Source organism: Acinonyx jubatus, chromosome D1 (genome assembly GCF_027475565.1).
Source record: "Acinonyx jubatus isolate Ajub_Pintada_27869175 chromosome D1, VMU_Ajub_asm_v1.0, whole genome shotgun sequence".
NCBI lineage: Eukaryota > Metazoa > Chordata > Mammalia > Carnivora > Felidae > Acinonyx > Acinonyx jubatus.
This window is the reverse complement of record NC_069390.1, coordinates 60,097,380-60,115,615: the sequence shown is the minus strand read 5'-3', so window position 1 is coordinate 60,115,615 and position 18,236 is coordinate 60,097,380. Positions and strand designations below refer to the sequence as shown.

Below are 18,236 nucleotides of genomic sequence, written 5' to 3'. Positions count from 1 at the left end.
AACTTCTCTCTTTATGTCTCTTACTCATCGCTTTATGTGTTTAGGTGCTCCTGTGTTAGATGCATAGATATTTACAATTGTTATATCTTCTTTTTGGATTGGTTGCTTTCTCATTATTTAACACTTGTTTGTCCCTTGTTACATTGTTTTCAAGTCTATTTTGTCTGATACACGTATTGCCATACTAGCTTTTTTTTTTACCCCCTCATTTCTGTTTGCATGAAATATCTTTCTTCATCCCTTCACTTTCAGTCTGTATGTGTCTTTTCATCCTCTTAAAGACTTTTGCATAGCAAAAGTTTTACATTTCATTGAAGTCTAATTTATAAGCTTTTGCCTTTTATGGATTCTGTTTTTGGTGTCAAGTCTGAGAACTCCTTCTTAGCCCTAAACCTGATAGATTTCCTCCGTTTTTTTGTCCTAAATGTTTTCTAGTTTTACATTTAAGTCTATCATTCATTTTTAGTTCTTATATAAGAGGTGAGATTTAGATTTAGTTCTTTATGGATATCCACTTGCTTCAGCATTATTTGTTGAAATGGCTGTCTTTCTTCCATTGAATTGCTTTTCACCTTTGTCAGAAATCCGTTGGGTGTATTTGTGTGGCTCTGTTTCTGGGTTCTCTCTTCTATTCCTTTGTTCTGTGTGTGTGTCCCTCTGACAGTGCCACATAGTCTTGAGAACTGTATGTGTATATATAATAATTATTGGAATCTAGTGAATTAATAGCCCCTCTTTTATCATATTTTTCAATTTTTTTACACTTTCTTTTCCTTCCTATATACATTTTAGTGTAATTTTCTTTACATCTGTAAAAATTCTTGATGAAATTTTGAGATTATGTTAAACCTGAGCATCAATTTGGGGAGATGTACTATGTTGAGTATTCTCATTCATGATCATGGTATTTGGTTTTTTTTTTCTTTCTTCAGCATTGTATAGCTATCAGCATACATGTCCTGTGCATATTGTTAGATTTACACTTATTTAATTTTTTTAAAAACAAACTATAAATAGCATTTTATTTTTATTCTCTATGCCCACATGTTCACTGCTAGCATATTGAAGCAAATTGATTTTTATATGTTTATCTTGTATCTTGTGACCTTACTTGACTCATTAGTCCCTGGAGATTTTTAGCTCTTTTTTTTCTTTTTTCTTCCTAATTCCTTGGGATTTTCTATGTGGAAAATCATATCATCTGCAAATAGGGACAGTTTTTTTCTTCATTTCCAAACTGTATGCCTTTTATGTCCATTTCTTTATTGTCCTCACTAGAATTTTCAGCAAGAGTGGTGAGAGTAAGCAGACATCCTTGCCTTGTTTCGGATTTTAGGGGGAAAGCATTCATTCTTTCAATACAAAGTAGAATGTTGGTGTTGATCTTTTGTTGGTGCTTTTTATCAAATTAAGAAAGCTCCCCCCTCTTCCTATTTTTTAAGTGTTGTTTTTATAAATAGGGATCAAATTTTGTCAATTTTTTTTTCTGTATTCATTGATATGACCATGTGGTTTTTCTTTAGTCTATTACTATGGTGGATTACACTGATTGATTTTTGAATATTGAATTAGTTTTACATCCTTGAGATAACCCTCACTTGGTTACGTTATATAATTCTTTATATATCTTGCTGATTTCTCTTTGTATTTTATGTTTAAGTCCATGATTGATTTTGACTTAATTTTTGTTAAGAAATTTTGTATAGATATAAGAACAGTCTTGAAAAAGCTTTCTTTTTCAGGTAACATATTCAGGTCCCATGTTCTCCTTGCATTATGTGTCAGTAATCCAACAGTAATTTTTCATTCCTGTATCATGAGACACTTTCAAGCTGAAGGCCCCAGATTTCCTTATAAATATTTAGTACATGGTCAGGGACACCTGGCTGGCTCAGTTGGAAGAGCATCAACTCTTGATCTCGGGGTTGTGAGTTTGAGTCCCACATTGGGTGTAAAAATTAATAAATAAACTGAAAAAAATAAAAATAAATAAATATTTATTACATGGTCAATGTTCATATCAGAATGAAGAGAACAAGAGAGTAAAGAACTCACATCATATAGAACCCACACTATACCTTTATCTTTCTTAATCTCTTTGCTGTACTTCTCTTGCTGTCCTCCTTTCCTGCTTCTGTGAAAATATATATATTTAAGTTGCATTTATTAGCTTGAGTAAATTAATATATTGATAGAATGAAGAAAGTCAATAGAACTTTATTGAGCTCTCATATAGACCAAACACTTTTCCAAGTAACTTTTGGCCAGAAAGGAGCCTAACCTCAAGATGTTCAGAGCTTAAAGGGGAGGAAGATATATAAATAACTGAAATGCCAAAGAAAGCACAAATTAATAAGAGAGTATAAGACAGAAGCACCAGCTCTACCCAGGGAAGTTAGTAAAGCCCTTCCAGGGAAAATGATACTTCAAGCTGGCACTGAAGGGACATAGGAATTTTCTAGATAGACAAGGTGAGGGTAAAGTCATTCTAGGAAGATGCAGTAGGTTGTGCAAAGACAGGAAGGCATGCAATTATCTGGTATATTTGGAGAATAATATGTAATTTGTTATGCACTGTAGTAAGTTCTGTAAGACCAGGAATTCATGCTGTACGCTCAACATCTAGAATATTGCCTGTAGCATAGTAAACACTAAACAAATACTTGTTGGATGGATGGATGGATGGATGGATGGATGGATGGAAAGAAGAAAGCAAGGAGGTATAAATGAGGCCAGAGAGATAAGAAAATTTCAGCGATAAGGAGCCTTGTTTAGTAACATTTAGCAAAATGCCTACCATCAAAATTCATAGAAGGATACAGATGTTGTTCATAATATACTTGGGAAGAAACAATAAATTCCAAAATATCTGTAATATGTTGTAAAAAATGACAGGCCATAAAAACTACATAAAAAGTGTTACAAAGGTTCAGAAGAAGTAGAGGTCCATTTCAGCTGAGAAGATCAGAGAAGTTGTCATTGGAGCTAGACTCTTTGAAGTTGGTTATACTTGTGTTCTCAGTTGTTTGATTTAAAAAAGAAATGTGCATAGACTTGGAGAGAAATGGTGTGGCAGAAGAGGGATGGGAATTTGGGACTAGACTAGACAGCCTTGCCTGCTTGGTCATAAATTTATCAGCATTTTATAAGCAGTCATTTATCAGCCTACACCACTTCCTTGGAAGCAGAACCTGACAGGCTCCGATGTTATCTGTAGTAAACACCTTTTTCTTGTTTATGTGGGTGTCTCTGTGTTTGTTTATGCTTGTACCTGCACACCAGTGATTTGGAGACAGCTCTTTCTGCAGAGACCAGCACTGAAGGGGACACATCAACTGAAACACAAGCTAAACTATTAACAATACCTTTTAAAAATGCACCTTGCTACTCACACACTTCCATGTATATGCATGCACCTGCTACATGGACCACAAGCACACCCAGAGTTCTATAAGCCAATGACCTGGGAAAGATTTTAGGTGACTGTAAATATATAGTTCTTATTTTTTGTTTTCCTCAGCTTGATTCTATCTGGCCATACCTTATATTCATTTTGAGGTAAGACTTATTAAGCATCAATTATATCCCTGTAACCTACTGGATGCTGTAAGGAGTTCATGTAATAAAATAATTACTCATTAATCCAATACATAGTTATTGATAACCAGCTGTGTGTCAGGCACTATTTGAAACACTGAAGATGCAGCATGGGATTTTAAAAAATCATTCCTTGTGTTTACATTTTGAGAGGTAGATACAGACATTCAACAAAAATGTGGCATTTTAGATGGTGTAAGTACTAGTAAGAGCAGTGTTGCAGAGTAAGGGGGAAAGAGAGTGTGAGGGTTGGGTGGTTAAGAATGGCTGCCCCCATAATGGGATATTTGAGTAGAGACTTGAAGGAAAGACGTCTGGGGGAAGAGTATTCCAGGCAGAGGGAACACCCAGAGCAAAGACGCTGAGGCAGAAGTATGTGGCCAGTGTGGCGAGAGCAGAATGGCCAAGGCAGAGCATGGCTGGAGATGAGGTAAGAGGTGTTGGATGGGGGAGAGTTGACCGTCACATCAGACCCACTGGCCATTGTGCAGACTTTGGTTTTTACTCAGAGATGAGAAGCCTTTGGGGATTTTGTGCAGAGAAGTGACACAGTCTGATTTACATCAGCTTCCATGTTGAGCATCAGTTGCAGGATGAAAGGGTAGAAGCAGGAGGACTACAGAATGGTGGGCTAGACCGAGTGAACTGTTTGAACCAACAGGATTTGTTGTAGATGTGGAATGTGAAAGAAGGGAGTCCATGATGACCTCTCACTATATGTGGTCTGAGCACCTGGAAGGCTGGAGCTGCTATTAACTGAGACGGGAAAGATTGCAGGAAGAACAGGCTTGGAGGATGTAAAGAGCTCAGTTTTGAGCACACTGGGTTTAAGATGCTTATTAGTGAAGAGTTGGGTATAAGACTCTGGAGTTCAGTGGTTGGACCTGGGATGGAGAAATACATTTGGGAAGTACAGCAATTAGATGGTCTTTAAAGCTGTGAAACTGAATAAAATAACCTAGGGTGTGGGTGTAGAGAGAGGAGAGACAGAGACTGAGAACTGAGCATGGAAGCATTCCAATATTTAGAGGTCAGGGAGATGAGAAAGAACCAGCCCTGGAGTCTGAAAAAGAGGCTGGGGAGGAGGGAAGTTGAGGGTGAGCCAAGGGAAGAAGGTGCTTCAAAGAGGACAGAATAAGCCATTATCAGGTGTTGTTGAGAGATCAAATAAAACCCAAAAGTTGCTTTAGCAGCCTTGAAGTCTTTGGGAACTTTGTTACGCAGTGGTGGGACAGCCTGATTAGATTGCTTTCCACCAAAGAATGGCAAGAGAGGAGACAAATGTCCAGTAATATAGAAAACTCTTTGAGGTTTTACTCTAAAGAAAACTGGGCCATCACTAGAGGGGAACATGGGATTAAGTCAAGCTTTATATTTTTTCCCCATGATGGCGGATGTTAGTGTCCTTATGGGAATGATCCTAGTAGGGAGGGAAAATGCACTGCTTCCAGAGAATGGGAGAATCATACAGTGGTGGCGGTCCCCTTGTAGGTGAAAGGGGGCACACAAATGGAAGGATGTTGGCTTTAGATCGGACGAACTGTGAATGCTCCCTAATAACAGGCTACTTTGCTTCAGATGCGGGCAGATCAGTAAATTTGGTGATGGAGCATATGTAAATTCTCTTGATTGCTTATATTTTCTCATGAAACCAAAAAGTGGCCATGTTGGACATTTAGAGACAGAGAAGCTCAGAAACAGTAGCCAAAGAGCAAGAGAAAATCTTAGACAAGGTAACTGAGATAGAATCTTGGGGCAGCCTGGGAGCCCACATCTACAAATGACTTAACTACAGCAAATCAGTAGTTAAGCATAGCCTCAACCCAAGGCTATTACATGCAGCATCTTTTTACCACTTTGTGTGGTGTCTGCTCACAGATTACTCAGTCTTATTGAAAAAATGGAATATACAAGACAGGATAAGAGAATATGTGATCAAGTATTAAATTCTATAGTATGAAATGATACAAGGAGTTTATTCATTCAGTGATACATATAGAGTATTTAATATGTGCAAGGCCCTATTACAAGTACTTGGGCTATTGCAAGGAGCAAGACAATGAAAAAAATCTTAGAGTTATGTGCTTCAGAGAAGTTTTAAGTTATTTTTTAAATTTTTTATTTATTTTCAGAAAGCAAGAGCATGAGTAGGGGAGGGACAGAGAGAGAGGATGAGAGAATCCCAAGTAGGCTCCGTGCTGTCAGCACAGAGCCCAATGCCGGGCTCTGTCTCACAAGCTGTGAGATCATGACCTGAGCCCAAGTCAAGAGTTGGACACTTAACTGAGCCACCCAGGCACCCCCCACTTCAGAGAAGTTTTAGAAGGCTTTCTAGGTGATTCTTCCAAGGCACCATCATTTGCTTAAAAAGCACAATATACTACACACAAATTAGAGAATTGTTTTTCTGCTGCTGGCTGTGTGTGATACTGCTTCTTTGCTTCCACTCACCATGACTTGTTGGGGTCCCTATCCATATACTGAGATGCTGTGGTTTTGCAAGTTCCACCCTGACTAACAGTACTATGAGTTTGAATCTGTATTCCAGCATAGGGAATAATTGCACGAAAATGTCTTAGTCTCCATCTAATTTCTTAATCTAAAAAATTGGAATGCCACATCTCATTTCAGAATGATAAGACCCTGTTCCATAGTGAAGTGTTGCGCTAACACACATTCTGAGATCATCCTCCATTTTTTAAACTGTGGTGAAGTATGAAAGAGAAATAAGGGCCATGTTCAGCCTGCAGGTGCAACAGTCCCCATCCTTAACCTAGTGATTTCTGAGCACCTGTGAGAAGCTTTGAACTAACTAATGACCTTTTTCCCCTCTTTTTCCTTCTTCCTCCTCAGGCCTGGAAGAAGCGATGGTTTATCCTGCGGAGTGGCCGGATGAGTGGTGACCCAGATGTTCTGGAATACTACAAGAATGATCACTCTAAGAAGCCCTTGAGGATCATCAACCTGAACTTCTGTGAGCAGGTGGATGCAGGCCTGACCTTCAACAAAAAGGAGCTGCAGGATAGTTTTGTGTTTGACATCAAGACCAGTGAGCGCACCTTTTATCTGGTGGCCGAGACGGAGGAGGACATGAATAAGTGGGTCCAGAGCATCTGCCAGATCTGTGGCTTCAATCAGGCTGAGGAGAGCACAGGTAGGAGAGCAAACAGGAACCTTTTTCCCAAGTGGCAAGGTGCTTCCTGGAGCAGGCTTAGCAGTTGGGACTAAGATGAAGGCCTTCAGATCCCTTGAGCAAGGACAGCCCACTGCAGCTAAAAGCGTTCGTCTTTGGCAGAGGAGTAATAGGCAAAGAGTAAGACTGTGAAGGGTTTGATCAAATACTAGAGGAACCCCTGGCTCTAATTACATGCAAATGGGAAACAGATATATTGAGGTTATGAGGAAGCTAAAGGTACTTTGTGGTATTTCTTCAGGTACCTCAACACCACTCCATTTCTCAGCCCTGCACCTTTCTTCCCTTCCCTCAGCTTTCTAGCCCTCTGTGCTCTCTTACCCACCACTTATCCCAGAGGGCAGTGCTCACCTTGATTCCTTCTCTGGTCCACCTCTGTGTGTTCTAGCCCATCTATTTCAGACCATCCTGCACAGCTACACGTGCCACTTTTTTTCCTTTGGGTTTGGGGTAATTACCGTTGATATATAATCCAGTGTTCTTTTATATTCACTTGGGAGGGGATAGGTGAGAGAGGGAAATGCCGATTTATATTCGGGTCTTGTTGACTTTCACAGAATAGTAGCCCAACTTTTGTAACTGAGTTTTGAGTTGCAGAAATGCCCTTTGACAGTTGTTTGGGTTCATCCCCAAACTTGGGGATGATTGAGAAATAGGTTTTTATGTTTGGGTTTTTTTTTTTTTCCTGAGGCAGGCGGAGAGCTTAAATCAGTAGTTCTTAAACCTGGTTGCACAACAGAATTAAAGGGGAGCATTTTTAAAATGTTGATGCCAAGGACCCATGCCAGATCAGCTCACTAGGAATCTCAGGGGTGGGACCTAGGCATAAGTGTCTCTTCACAGCTTCATTCTGAGTAGCAAGCATCCGAGGCTCAGCAACCATTTTCTGTAAATATTTGAAGGCCAATTTTTTTTGCAACCCTCTAAAAACATACAAACTGGAGCTCCTGGGTGGCTCAGTCTTTTAAACATCTGACTCTTGATTTTGGCTCGGATCATGATCTCACAGTTCATGGGTTCAGCGGTGTAAAGCCTCCTTGGGATTCTTTCTCTCCTCTCTCTGCCCCTTCCCCACTCATGTGCACGCGTGTGCGCACTCTCTCTCAAAATAAATAAATAAGTTTAAAAAAATAAAAAAACACAGAAACCATTCTTAGCTCATCAGCAACATCAACATCATCTGAGAACCTGTTAGAAATGCAGATTCTTAGGATCACCCCAGCCAGACTTACTGAATCAGAAACTCTTGGAGTAGGGCCCAGCAATCTGTGTTTTTACAACCCTCCTGGTGATTCTGATGCACGATTAAGTCTGAAAACAGCTAGTTTAGACTCTTGCTACTTAGAGTGGGGTTGGGGAACCCAAAGCATCAGCTTCTCATGGGAACTTCCAACTCTGATTTGCAGAATCAGAATATATATGTATTTTTAAACTTATTTTGAAATAATCTTAGACTTTCAGTAGAGTTGCAAAAATTGTACAGTAAGTTCCCATGTGCCTTTCCCTCAGCTTTCCCTATCTTACTCAACCACAGTACAGCTATCAAAACTGGGCAGTTAACATTGGTGCAAACCTTTCAAGTACAGTATATTTGGATTTCACCTCTTTTTCACCCTTGTCTTGATTCCTTCAGGATTCAGCCCAGCATACCACATTAGATTTAGTGATTATGTCTCCATATCTCCTCCAATCTGTGACAGTTCCTAAGTCTTTCTTTTTTTTTTCTTTTTTTTTTTTTTGACTTTGATCCTTTCAAAAAGTATTGGTTAGATATTTTGTAGAGTGTCCCTCAGTTTGGGTTTATCTGATGTTTTCTCATGATTAGATGGAGGCTATAAGTTTGGGGGAGAGTACACAGAGGTGTGCCTTTCTCACATTGTATCAGAGGGCACGTGGTAGCAGTATGTCTTATTACCTACTGATCATGTGAACCTTGATCTCTTGGTTAAGGTAGTATCTGCCAAGTTCCTCCACTGTAAAGTCACTGCCTTTGCTTTTGCAATTAATAAATATTTTGGAGGAAATACTTTAATGATCAATTATCCTATGTCTCCTTAAACTTTCGCCCACAAATTCTAACACTCACCAATGGATGCTCGCAGTCATCATGTGTGCAACAGTGATTACTGTGGTATTCTAATGGTGGTGTTCTGGTTGCCCCAAAATCTGAATTTTATTAAGATCTCCAGGTGATTTGTATGCACATTAAATTTTGTATACAATTAAATTTTGGGAAGCCCTGGTCTGGATTACTCATTCCCAAGCCTCTTGGGTCATCTGAATCACCTGAAAAGCTCTTTACCTTTTAAATTACAGGTGGTGATTCAGTAGATCTGATTTTAGGCTAAGGAATCAATAGTTTCTAGGGGCGCCTGGGTGGCTCAGTCGGTTAGGCATCTGACTTCGGCTCAGGTCATGATCTCGAGGTCCGTGAGTTCGAGCTCCGCGTCGGGCTCTGTGCTGACCGCTCAGAGCCTGGAGCCTGTTTCAAATTCTGTGTCTTCCTCTCTCTCTGACCCTCCCCCGTTCATGCTCTGTCTCTCTCTGTCTCAAAAATAAATAAACGTTAAAAAAATAGTTTCTAAAGCCCTTTCTACAGAAGGGGAGAAAATATTTCTGGGTCCTATACCTGATAAAGGTCTAGTATCTAGAATATAAAAGGAGCTCTTACAAGTCAATAACAGCAACAAAAAGATGACCACATTTGAAAACGGGCAAAGGAACTGTGTAGACATTTCTCCAGAGAAAATACGTAGAATAGATGGCCAATAAGCACATGAAAAGATGCTGAACATGATTACGCATTAGAAAATGGAAATCAAAACCACAATGAGATACCACTTCATACCCACTAGAATGGCTATGATCAAAAAGATGGACAATGACAAGTGTTGGCAGGGGTGTGGAGAAACATCCATTACTCATCCATCCCTCTGCATTGCTAGCAGGAGTGTAAAATGGTACAGCTACTGCAGAAAACAGTGTGGAAATCTTTCAAAAAGTTAAACCTACAACCCAGTAATTCTCTTCCTAAGCATATACTCAAGAGAAATGAAAACAAATGTTCACACAAAAACTTGCACACAAACGTTCATAGCAGCACTATTCATGATGACCAAAAAGTGAACACAACCTGAATTATCCATCAGGTTAGTCCATTATCCAACAAGTAAACAGTATGTGGTGTGGTGTGTGTGTATTATTTAGCCATAAAATGGAATGATCTAACATTCCATGTTGTACATTCTACACATGCATGAATCATGAAAACATTGTGCTAAATGGAAGAAAACACAAAGCATCACATAGTTTTTTATTCCATTTATTTGAAATGTCAGAATAAGAAAATCCATAGAGACAGGAGATAGATTGGTGGTTGACAGTGGGAGAATGAGGAGTGCCTGCTAACGAGTATGGGATTTCGTTTAGGGGGATAAAATGTTCTGGGATTTGATAGTGATGATGGTTGTAAAATTTTGTGAATATACTAAAAACTACTGAATTTTGCATTTTGAAATTGGGGAAATTTATGATACATGAATTATATCTCAGTTTATTTTTTAAAGTTCCTAAGTTGATTCTGACAGCCACCCAGGTTTGGGAACCCCCGTCCAGACTTGGGGCCAGCATCATGAGCATGAGACCTATGCAGTCTCACAGGGCTCTACCCTTAGCCTTGCACTTGGGTAATGCTGTACTGTCCCCATTTTGAAGTCCTTCATTTTTTTTTTTATAATTGTTTAAGGTGTACAGTGTGATGATATGATACATGTGTATGTTGCAAAATGATTACCACAGTAAGGTTAGTTAACACATCTCTTATCTCACATAGTTAGGATTTGTGTGTGTATATGGTGGGAACTTTTAACACCTGTTCTCTCAACAATGGTCAAATATATATTATAGTATTATTAACTATAGTCACTATGTTGTACATTATATCCCCAAGACTAATTCGTTTTATAACTAGAAGTTTGTACCCTTGATCTTCATCCCTTTCCCCTGCCTCTGCCCCTGGTAACCACCAATCTACTCTCTGTTTCTGTGAGTTTGTTTTTTTTTCAGCTTCCACGTATTAAGTGAGGTTATACAGTATTTGTTCTTCTCTGACTTATTTCACTTAGCATAATGCCCTCAAGGTTCATCTATATTGTCATAAATGGCAGGATTTACTTATTTTTTATGACTGAATAGTATTACATATGTATTTATAAAATTTCCTTTATCCATTCATCCATTAGTGGACACAGATTGTTTCCATGTCTTGGCTATTATAAGTAGTGCAGTGAATATGGGGGTGTAAATACCTCTTCAAGGTGATTTCAGTTCCTTCAGATATATACGCATAATTGGGATTGCTGGATCATATGGTAGTTCTATTTTTAACTTTTTGAGAAACCTCCATACTGTTTTCCATAGTGGCCGTACCAATTTATGTTCCCACCAGTAGTCACAAGGGTTCCCTTTTCTCTACATCCTTGCTCACAGTAATCTCTTAGTTTTTGATAATAGCCCGTTAGCAGGCTCTCTCATTGTGGTTTTGGTTTTATTTGCATTTCCCTGATAATTAATGACCTGTGCCTTTTCAGGTGACTGTTGCCCATATGAATATCTTCCTTGGAAGAGTGTCTATTCAGATCCTATGACCACTTTTTAATTGGGTTATCTGTTTTTATTTTTGTTTTTGCTATTGAGTTGTAGGAATTCCTTATGTACTTTAGATATTAACCCCGTATCAGATATTTGAAAATACATATCTTCTTCCATTTCTTTGATTGCCTTTTCATCTTGTTACTTTTGCTGTGCCAAAGCTTTTTAGTTTTTTTTTTTTTTTAATGTTTATTTAATTTTGAGAGAGACAGAGCATGAGTGGGGGAGGAGCAGAGAAAGAGGTGACACAGAATCCAAAGCAGGCTCCAGGCTCTGAGCTGTCAGCACAGAGCTGAACGCGGGTCTCAAATTCACAAACTGTGAGATCATGACCTGAGCCTAAATCGGATGCTTAACTGGCTGAGCCACCAAGATGCCGGAAAGCTTTTTAGTTTAATGTAGTTCCATTTGTTTAATTTTGCTTTTCTTATTTGTATTTTTCATATCATATCCAAAAAACTCCTTGCCAATACCACCATCAAGGAATCTTTTTCTGTGTTTTCTCTTGGGAGTTTTATGGTTTCAGATCTTACATTTATCTATCTGTCTATCTAAGCATGCACACGTGAGTGGGGGAGGGGCAGAGAGAGAAGGAGAGAGAATCCCAATCAGACTTTGCACTGTCATTGCAGAGCCAGAGGCAGAGCTCTATCCCAAGAACCATGAGATGATGACCTGAGCTGAAATCAAGAGTGGGATGCTCAACCAACTGAGCCACCTAGATGCCCCTAGGTCTTACATTTAAATCTTTAATCCATTTTGAGTTAGTTTTTGTGAGTAATATAATATAAGGGTCCAGTTTCATTTGTTGCATGTCAGTATCCAGTTTTCCTAGCACCATTTTTTTTGAAGACACTATCTTTTCCCCACTGAGTATGCTTGGCTCCCTTGTCAAATATTAGTTGACCATACATGTGGAGCTTTCTATTATGTTCCATTGATCTGTGTGTCTGTTTTTATGTCATACCATACTGTTTTGATTATTATAGCTTTGTCATATAGACTGAAATCAGGAAGTGTGACACCTGCAACTTTATTCTTCTTTCTCAGGATTGCTTTCGCTATTTGGAATCTTTTGTGGTTCCATATGAATTTTAAAATTGTTTTTCTATTATTGTAAAAAAAAATGACTTTGGGAGGGGTGCCCAGTTGTCTCCACTGAGTGTCCGGCTTCAGCTCAGGTCATGATCTCTTGGCTTGTGAGTTCGAGCCCCGCATCAGGCTGTATGCTGGCAGCTCAGAACCTGGAGCCTGCTTCGGATTCTGTGTCCCTCTCTTGCTATGCCCCTCCCCCACTCATGTTCTGTCTTTCTCTCTCTCTCTCTGAAGAATAAACATTAAAAAAAATTTTTTTAATGACATTGGAGCTTTGATAGGGATTTCACTGAATCTGTAAATGGCTTTGGGTAGTGTGAGCCTTTTAACAATGTTAATTCTTCCAATCCATAAACATGAGATACCTTTCCATTTATTTGTGTTGAAGTTCTTAACTTTTGAACAAGGAGCCTCATTTTCACTTTGTACCAGACTCTACAAATTATGTAGTCAGTTGTGCCTGGACTAGATGTCCTGTCTTAGCAATTCTGTGATTCTGTTCTTCCTTGCAGATTATGAGTCTGCATTTACTCTTAGGATCTTTGGTATAATCTTTGTTTCCTGAATGGAATTTCCCCAAATTTCTGTCATTTATAGGCTTCATGAATTTTTTGTTTTTCCCTTTATTTTATTCCTGATGAAAGAATAAAAAGCTTATTGGGGAAAAAAGGGAGAGAGAGAATAAAAAAGGAATCAAAAGAACAGGAGGGAGGGGCATCTGGGTGGCTCAGTCGGTTAAGCATCCAACTTCAGCTCAGGTTGGATCTCACAGTCTGTGAGTTTGAGTCCCATGTCAGGCGCTCCACTGACAGCTCAGAGTCTGGAGTCTCCCACTCTCTCTCTGCCCCTCCCCCATTCACACACTCTCTCTCTCTCTCTCTCTCAAAAATAAAATAAAAACATAAAAAATTTTAAAAAAAGGCAGAAGGGAAAAACCATAGACTTAGCTCCCCAACCCCAGTCTCCAAGCTTTCATAAATGTTAGAGATAGGTCCAAAGAATACCTCAGCTTAAAAAAAATAATAATAGGTATGATTGGGGAAGAAAGTAATCAGAAAGCAATTGCTTTTTTTTATTTAAGTTTTTAAATTTTAATTCCAGTATAGTTAACATACAGTATTATATTACAACATAGTGATTCAACAATTCTATACATTACTCAGTGCTCATCATAATAAATGTACTCTTTAATCCCCATCACCTGTTTCACCCATTGCTCCCCCACCTCCCCTTTGGTAACCCTCTGCTCTCTCTAGTTAAGAGTCTGTTTCTTGATTTCTCTCTTTTTTCCTATGCTCATTTGTTTTGTCTCTTAAATTCCACATATGAGTGAAATCATATGGTATTTGTCTTTCTCTCACTGACTTTTTTCACTTAGCATAATGTACTCTAGATACATCCATGTTGGTGCAAATGGCAAGATTTCATTCATACACATAGACACACACATGCATACACACATACACACACCCCACATCTTCTTTATCCATTCAGCTATCGAGGGACATTTGGGCTACTTCCATAGTTTGGCTGTTGTAAATAATAGTGGTGCATGTATCCCTTTGTATTAGTGTTTTTGTATTGGGGGGTAAATACCCAATAGTGTGATTATTGGATTGCGGGATAGTTTTATTTCCAACTTTCTGACGAAGTCCATACTGTTTTCCACAGTGGCTGCACCAGTTTGCGTTTCCACCAATAGTGCACGAGGGTTCCTTTTTCTCCACATCCACGCCTATATCTGTTGTTTCTTGTGTTTTTTAATTTTTTCTTCTTGTATTTTTTATTTTAGCCATTCCAACAGGTGTGATGTGATATCTCATTGTGGTTTTGATTTGCCTTTTCCTGATGATGTGTGATGTTGAGCATCTTTTTATGTGTCTGTTGCCATCTGGATTTCTTTGGAGAAATATCTGTTCATGTCTTCTGCCCATTTTTTAAAAAGTATTTGTTTATTTTGAGAAAGAGTACATGCATGTAAGCTGGGGAAGGGCTGAGTGAATCCCTGCGTTGTTAGAGCAGAGCCTAACACAGGACTTGATCTCATGAACTGTGAGATCATGACCTGAACTGAAATCAAGAGTCAGATGCTTAGCAAACTGAAGCACCCAGGCGCCCCTCTTCTGCCCATTTTTTAATTGGATTATTTGTTTTTTGGGTGTTGAGTTGTATCAGCTCTTTATTTATTTTGGGTACTAACCCTTTATCAGATATGTTATTTGCAAATGTCTTCTCCCATTCCATAGGTTGCCTTTTAGTTTTGTTGATCGTTTCCTTCACAACAATCAATTTTTATTTTGATGAAGTCCTAATAGTTTATTTTTGCTTTTGTTTCCCTTGCCTCAGGACACCCATCTAGGAAAAAAAGCTGCTACAACCAGTATCAGAGAAATTACTGCCTCTGCTCTCTTCAGGGATTTTTTATGGTTTCAAGTGTCACATTTAGGTCTTAATCCATTTTGAGTTTATTTATGTGTATGGTGTAAGAAAGTGTCCAGTTTCACTCTTTGGCATGTGGCTGTCCAGTTTCCCTACACCATTTGTTGAAGAGACTGTATTTTTCCCACTGCATAGTCTTTCCCCCTTTGTCGAAGATTAATTGACCATGTAATTGTGGGTTTATTTCCTGGGTTTTCTCTTCTGTTCCATTAATCTATGCGAGCAAATTCCTTTTAATTGAATTATTTCCTTGTGGGATTAGAGGTGTTCCTACCAAGACAAACATATCCTTGAGATATAACAAAAATTACTCTTGGTGCAAATATATTTTTTTAATCACAAATTTAAAAAGGAATTATTATCTGGATCCTTTTATTGTATAGGATTTAAGTACAGTTCAAATGCAAATATGTAGAACCACATATTTATCTAGGCTTGTTTTCTTTGGTAGGAAAATTCATCCATTCATGCACTTATTTTGTGATGGTCCTTGTCACAACCACTGAGGTTACAAAGATGACCAGTAGAGTTCCAGTGCTCACATATCTTAGTCTAGTGAAGGGGGCAGACCTCTAACCAGGCAGTCACGGGGGAGTACTGTAATAGAGGCATCACCAAGCATGGAGACACCAGCCTGTACCACCAGCTCAGTGAGGGAAGGGAGGAGGGAAAAGTAACAAATAATCAAGTCAGTATTTTTCCACTACCCTTGTCTTTTAAAAGATATATTCCCTTAAACCTTCAACTTCTTTTCTTAAGGGGGTTATTTTATTAGATGCCAGGTAGTTTCATTACCAGAGCAAGGATATTGTCTGTGACAGAAGTTTTGGATTCTTTGTGAGATCTTTCTGAGGGAGACAATAGGCTTTTCTTCCATCTCATAGGAGAATTTACTGTGTTAAAAGATCCGGCCACCTAATGGCTTACGTTTTAATTTAGAGACTTTCTTAAAAATGGATTATGTCTATAAAACCCTCAGATAAGGAATTAAAGCCTAATCACCCAAATAAGTGGGGTTTTTTAACTGAGAGTCAGGAATAGAGGAGAAGCAGGAAGGAAATTAACATTTGATTACCTACTTTTATTTATTTCATTTAATCACTTTTTTCAACTGTGTTTCCATTCTTTTCTTTTTTTAATTTTTAATGTTTTCATTTTTAAATATAATTTATTGTCAAATTGGCTTACATACGACACCCAGTGCTCATCCCAACAAGTGCCCTCCTCCCTGCCCATCCCCCACTTTCCCCTCTCCCCCGTCCACCATCTACCCTTAGTTTGTTCTCAGTCCTTAAGAGTCTCTTATGGTTTGCCTCCCTCCCTCTGTAACTTCCCCCCCTCCCCCATGGTCTTCTGTTAAGTTTCTCAAGATCCACGTATGAGTGAAAACATATGACATTGTCCTTCTCTGACTGACTTATTTCCATTCTTTTCAAATAAGGAGAATGAGTGCTTCTTCTTCCCTGCCTAGCACTCCAGGACCCCAGCTCTTCTCTGTCCTTCTACCTGCCTCGGCTGGGTTCACATGGGCTCTCTGTCATCTGTCCCTGAGGCTTCCGTAATACAACACTGCTCTCGTTTTGCTGGGGTTACTGAGAATAATCCAGTCTCTTGGGTGTCAGTGTCAGCAGCCTTCTTATATGGAAAACACCCGGTACTGGCGCCTAACCCTCAGTGGCCACAAAAGAAAATAATTGGAGCTATATATTGAGCGTGTACTCTATGTGAAGTAGGAGCTCTGCATAAAGTTTCACTAAAACTTCACATGAATCCTTTGAGGGAGGAACAGTTTTGACCCAAAATCACACAGCTAGAAAATGACAGCCAAGATTCTAGTCTAACCCAGGTATGACTTTGCATTATAATATGCTTCCTCTTGGGGTGCCTGGTGGCTCAGTCGATTGAACCCCTGACTCTGGCCCAGGCCATGATTTCATGGTCTGTGAGTTCGAGCCCTGCATCAGGCTCTGTGCTGACAGCTCAGAACCCAGAGCCTGCTTCTCATTCTGTGTCTCCGTCTCTCTTTCTGCCCCTCTGCCACTCATGCTCTGTCTCTCTCTCTCAAAAACTAAATAAACATAAAAAAATTTTTTTTAAGTAATATGCTCTTTGTCTCTTACCTCCTGGAATATAAACATCTGCCAGAACCAAGCCCAGATATTGCTGCCTCTTTGGACCTTATGCGTTGGGCTGGAAGCACTCTCTGACCCCTTCCACAAGGGGTCCTACAGCTGGCTCAGGTTTCCCTCCTCACCAACCCATATTGCTCAAATCCTTCCACTGGACTGTCCCAAGAATTTAGTAAACTCTAGGGTTTTAATCCAGTCATCACACACTATTGCTGAATCTGTAGGCTGGGGGTAAGGATACCTGAGTTTGAATCACAACTCTGGGGTTATATGAACAGGTCATGTGATTGAAATCCCAGTGTCTTTTTGTTGAATAGAGATAAAATTATCTTCTCCCCCAGTGACTCTGCTTCTCTCTGGATTCACCAAGACAGACCTCAGACCTCTGACAGCCACTTCGGTTTCATAGTCCCCAGAGGAGTATTGGCCTTGTGTTCTGTGCAGAGCTATCCCCTGGGGCTGTGCAAGGCTGTATCCCTGCTCACTGCTTGATCCTGGAAACATTCCATTCCATGGGAAGCCTCCTTCAAGCAGATATACCCTTTTTCCTTCTTTATGTAAGAGTTGTGATGGGACCCATTTAAAAAAAAAAAACACTTCTGTTTTTCACTTTCGTCTGGAAGAGGTTCTATGGCAGATGGAGTCTTAAAAAAAAAAAAAAAAAAAAAGCCTTATTGCCACCCCCAGCTTCTTCTTTCTACTGCCACCCTCCAACTCCTCACATACCCTAGCCAAAAATGCCTAGGATAAAAGCTGTCTAGGATCAAGAACAGACCAGGAGTGAAACTGAGTCTAAATATGGACATAAGGGTGGAGGAAACTCTGTCCAAAAGGAAACCAGGGATGATGCTCCAGAAGGAAAAGCAATTCCAAGAATATCAAGAAGGTTTCATATCACATGTGTAGAGTCTGGGGGGGCGGCAGGGGGTGTGCGCGCACAGATGTACGCACAAGCACAAAAATAAGAACCCCATCTTCCTCTGGGAATCAAAATAGCCTTCAGTCCCCAGAGTAAGGGAGCAGGAAGCTTCTGTGAGCTCTGTTTATGAGCAGGCGAGTCTGAGTCCTCACATTTGTGGCCCAGTTGTGGGCAGCTGTCCCTGACCAGATGCACCACACACAAAAAGAACCAG

At 39.5% G+C, this 18,236-nt stretch overlaps 1 protein-coding gene across 1 annotated transcript in view; it reads left to right on the top strand.

The window, feature by feature from the left end:
* The window catches only part of GAB2 (GRB2 associated binding protein 2), a 185,308-nt gene that overhangs the window by 121,719 nt on the left and 45,353 nt on the right, over window positions 1-18,236 (top strand). Inside the window, exon 2 of the mRNA XM_027039869.2 lies at window positions 6,451-6,751. Coding sequence (XP_026895670.1) covers window positions 6,451-6,751 — 301 coding nt within the window. The remainder of the gene's footprint in view (window positions 1-6,450; window positions 6,752-18,236) is intronic.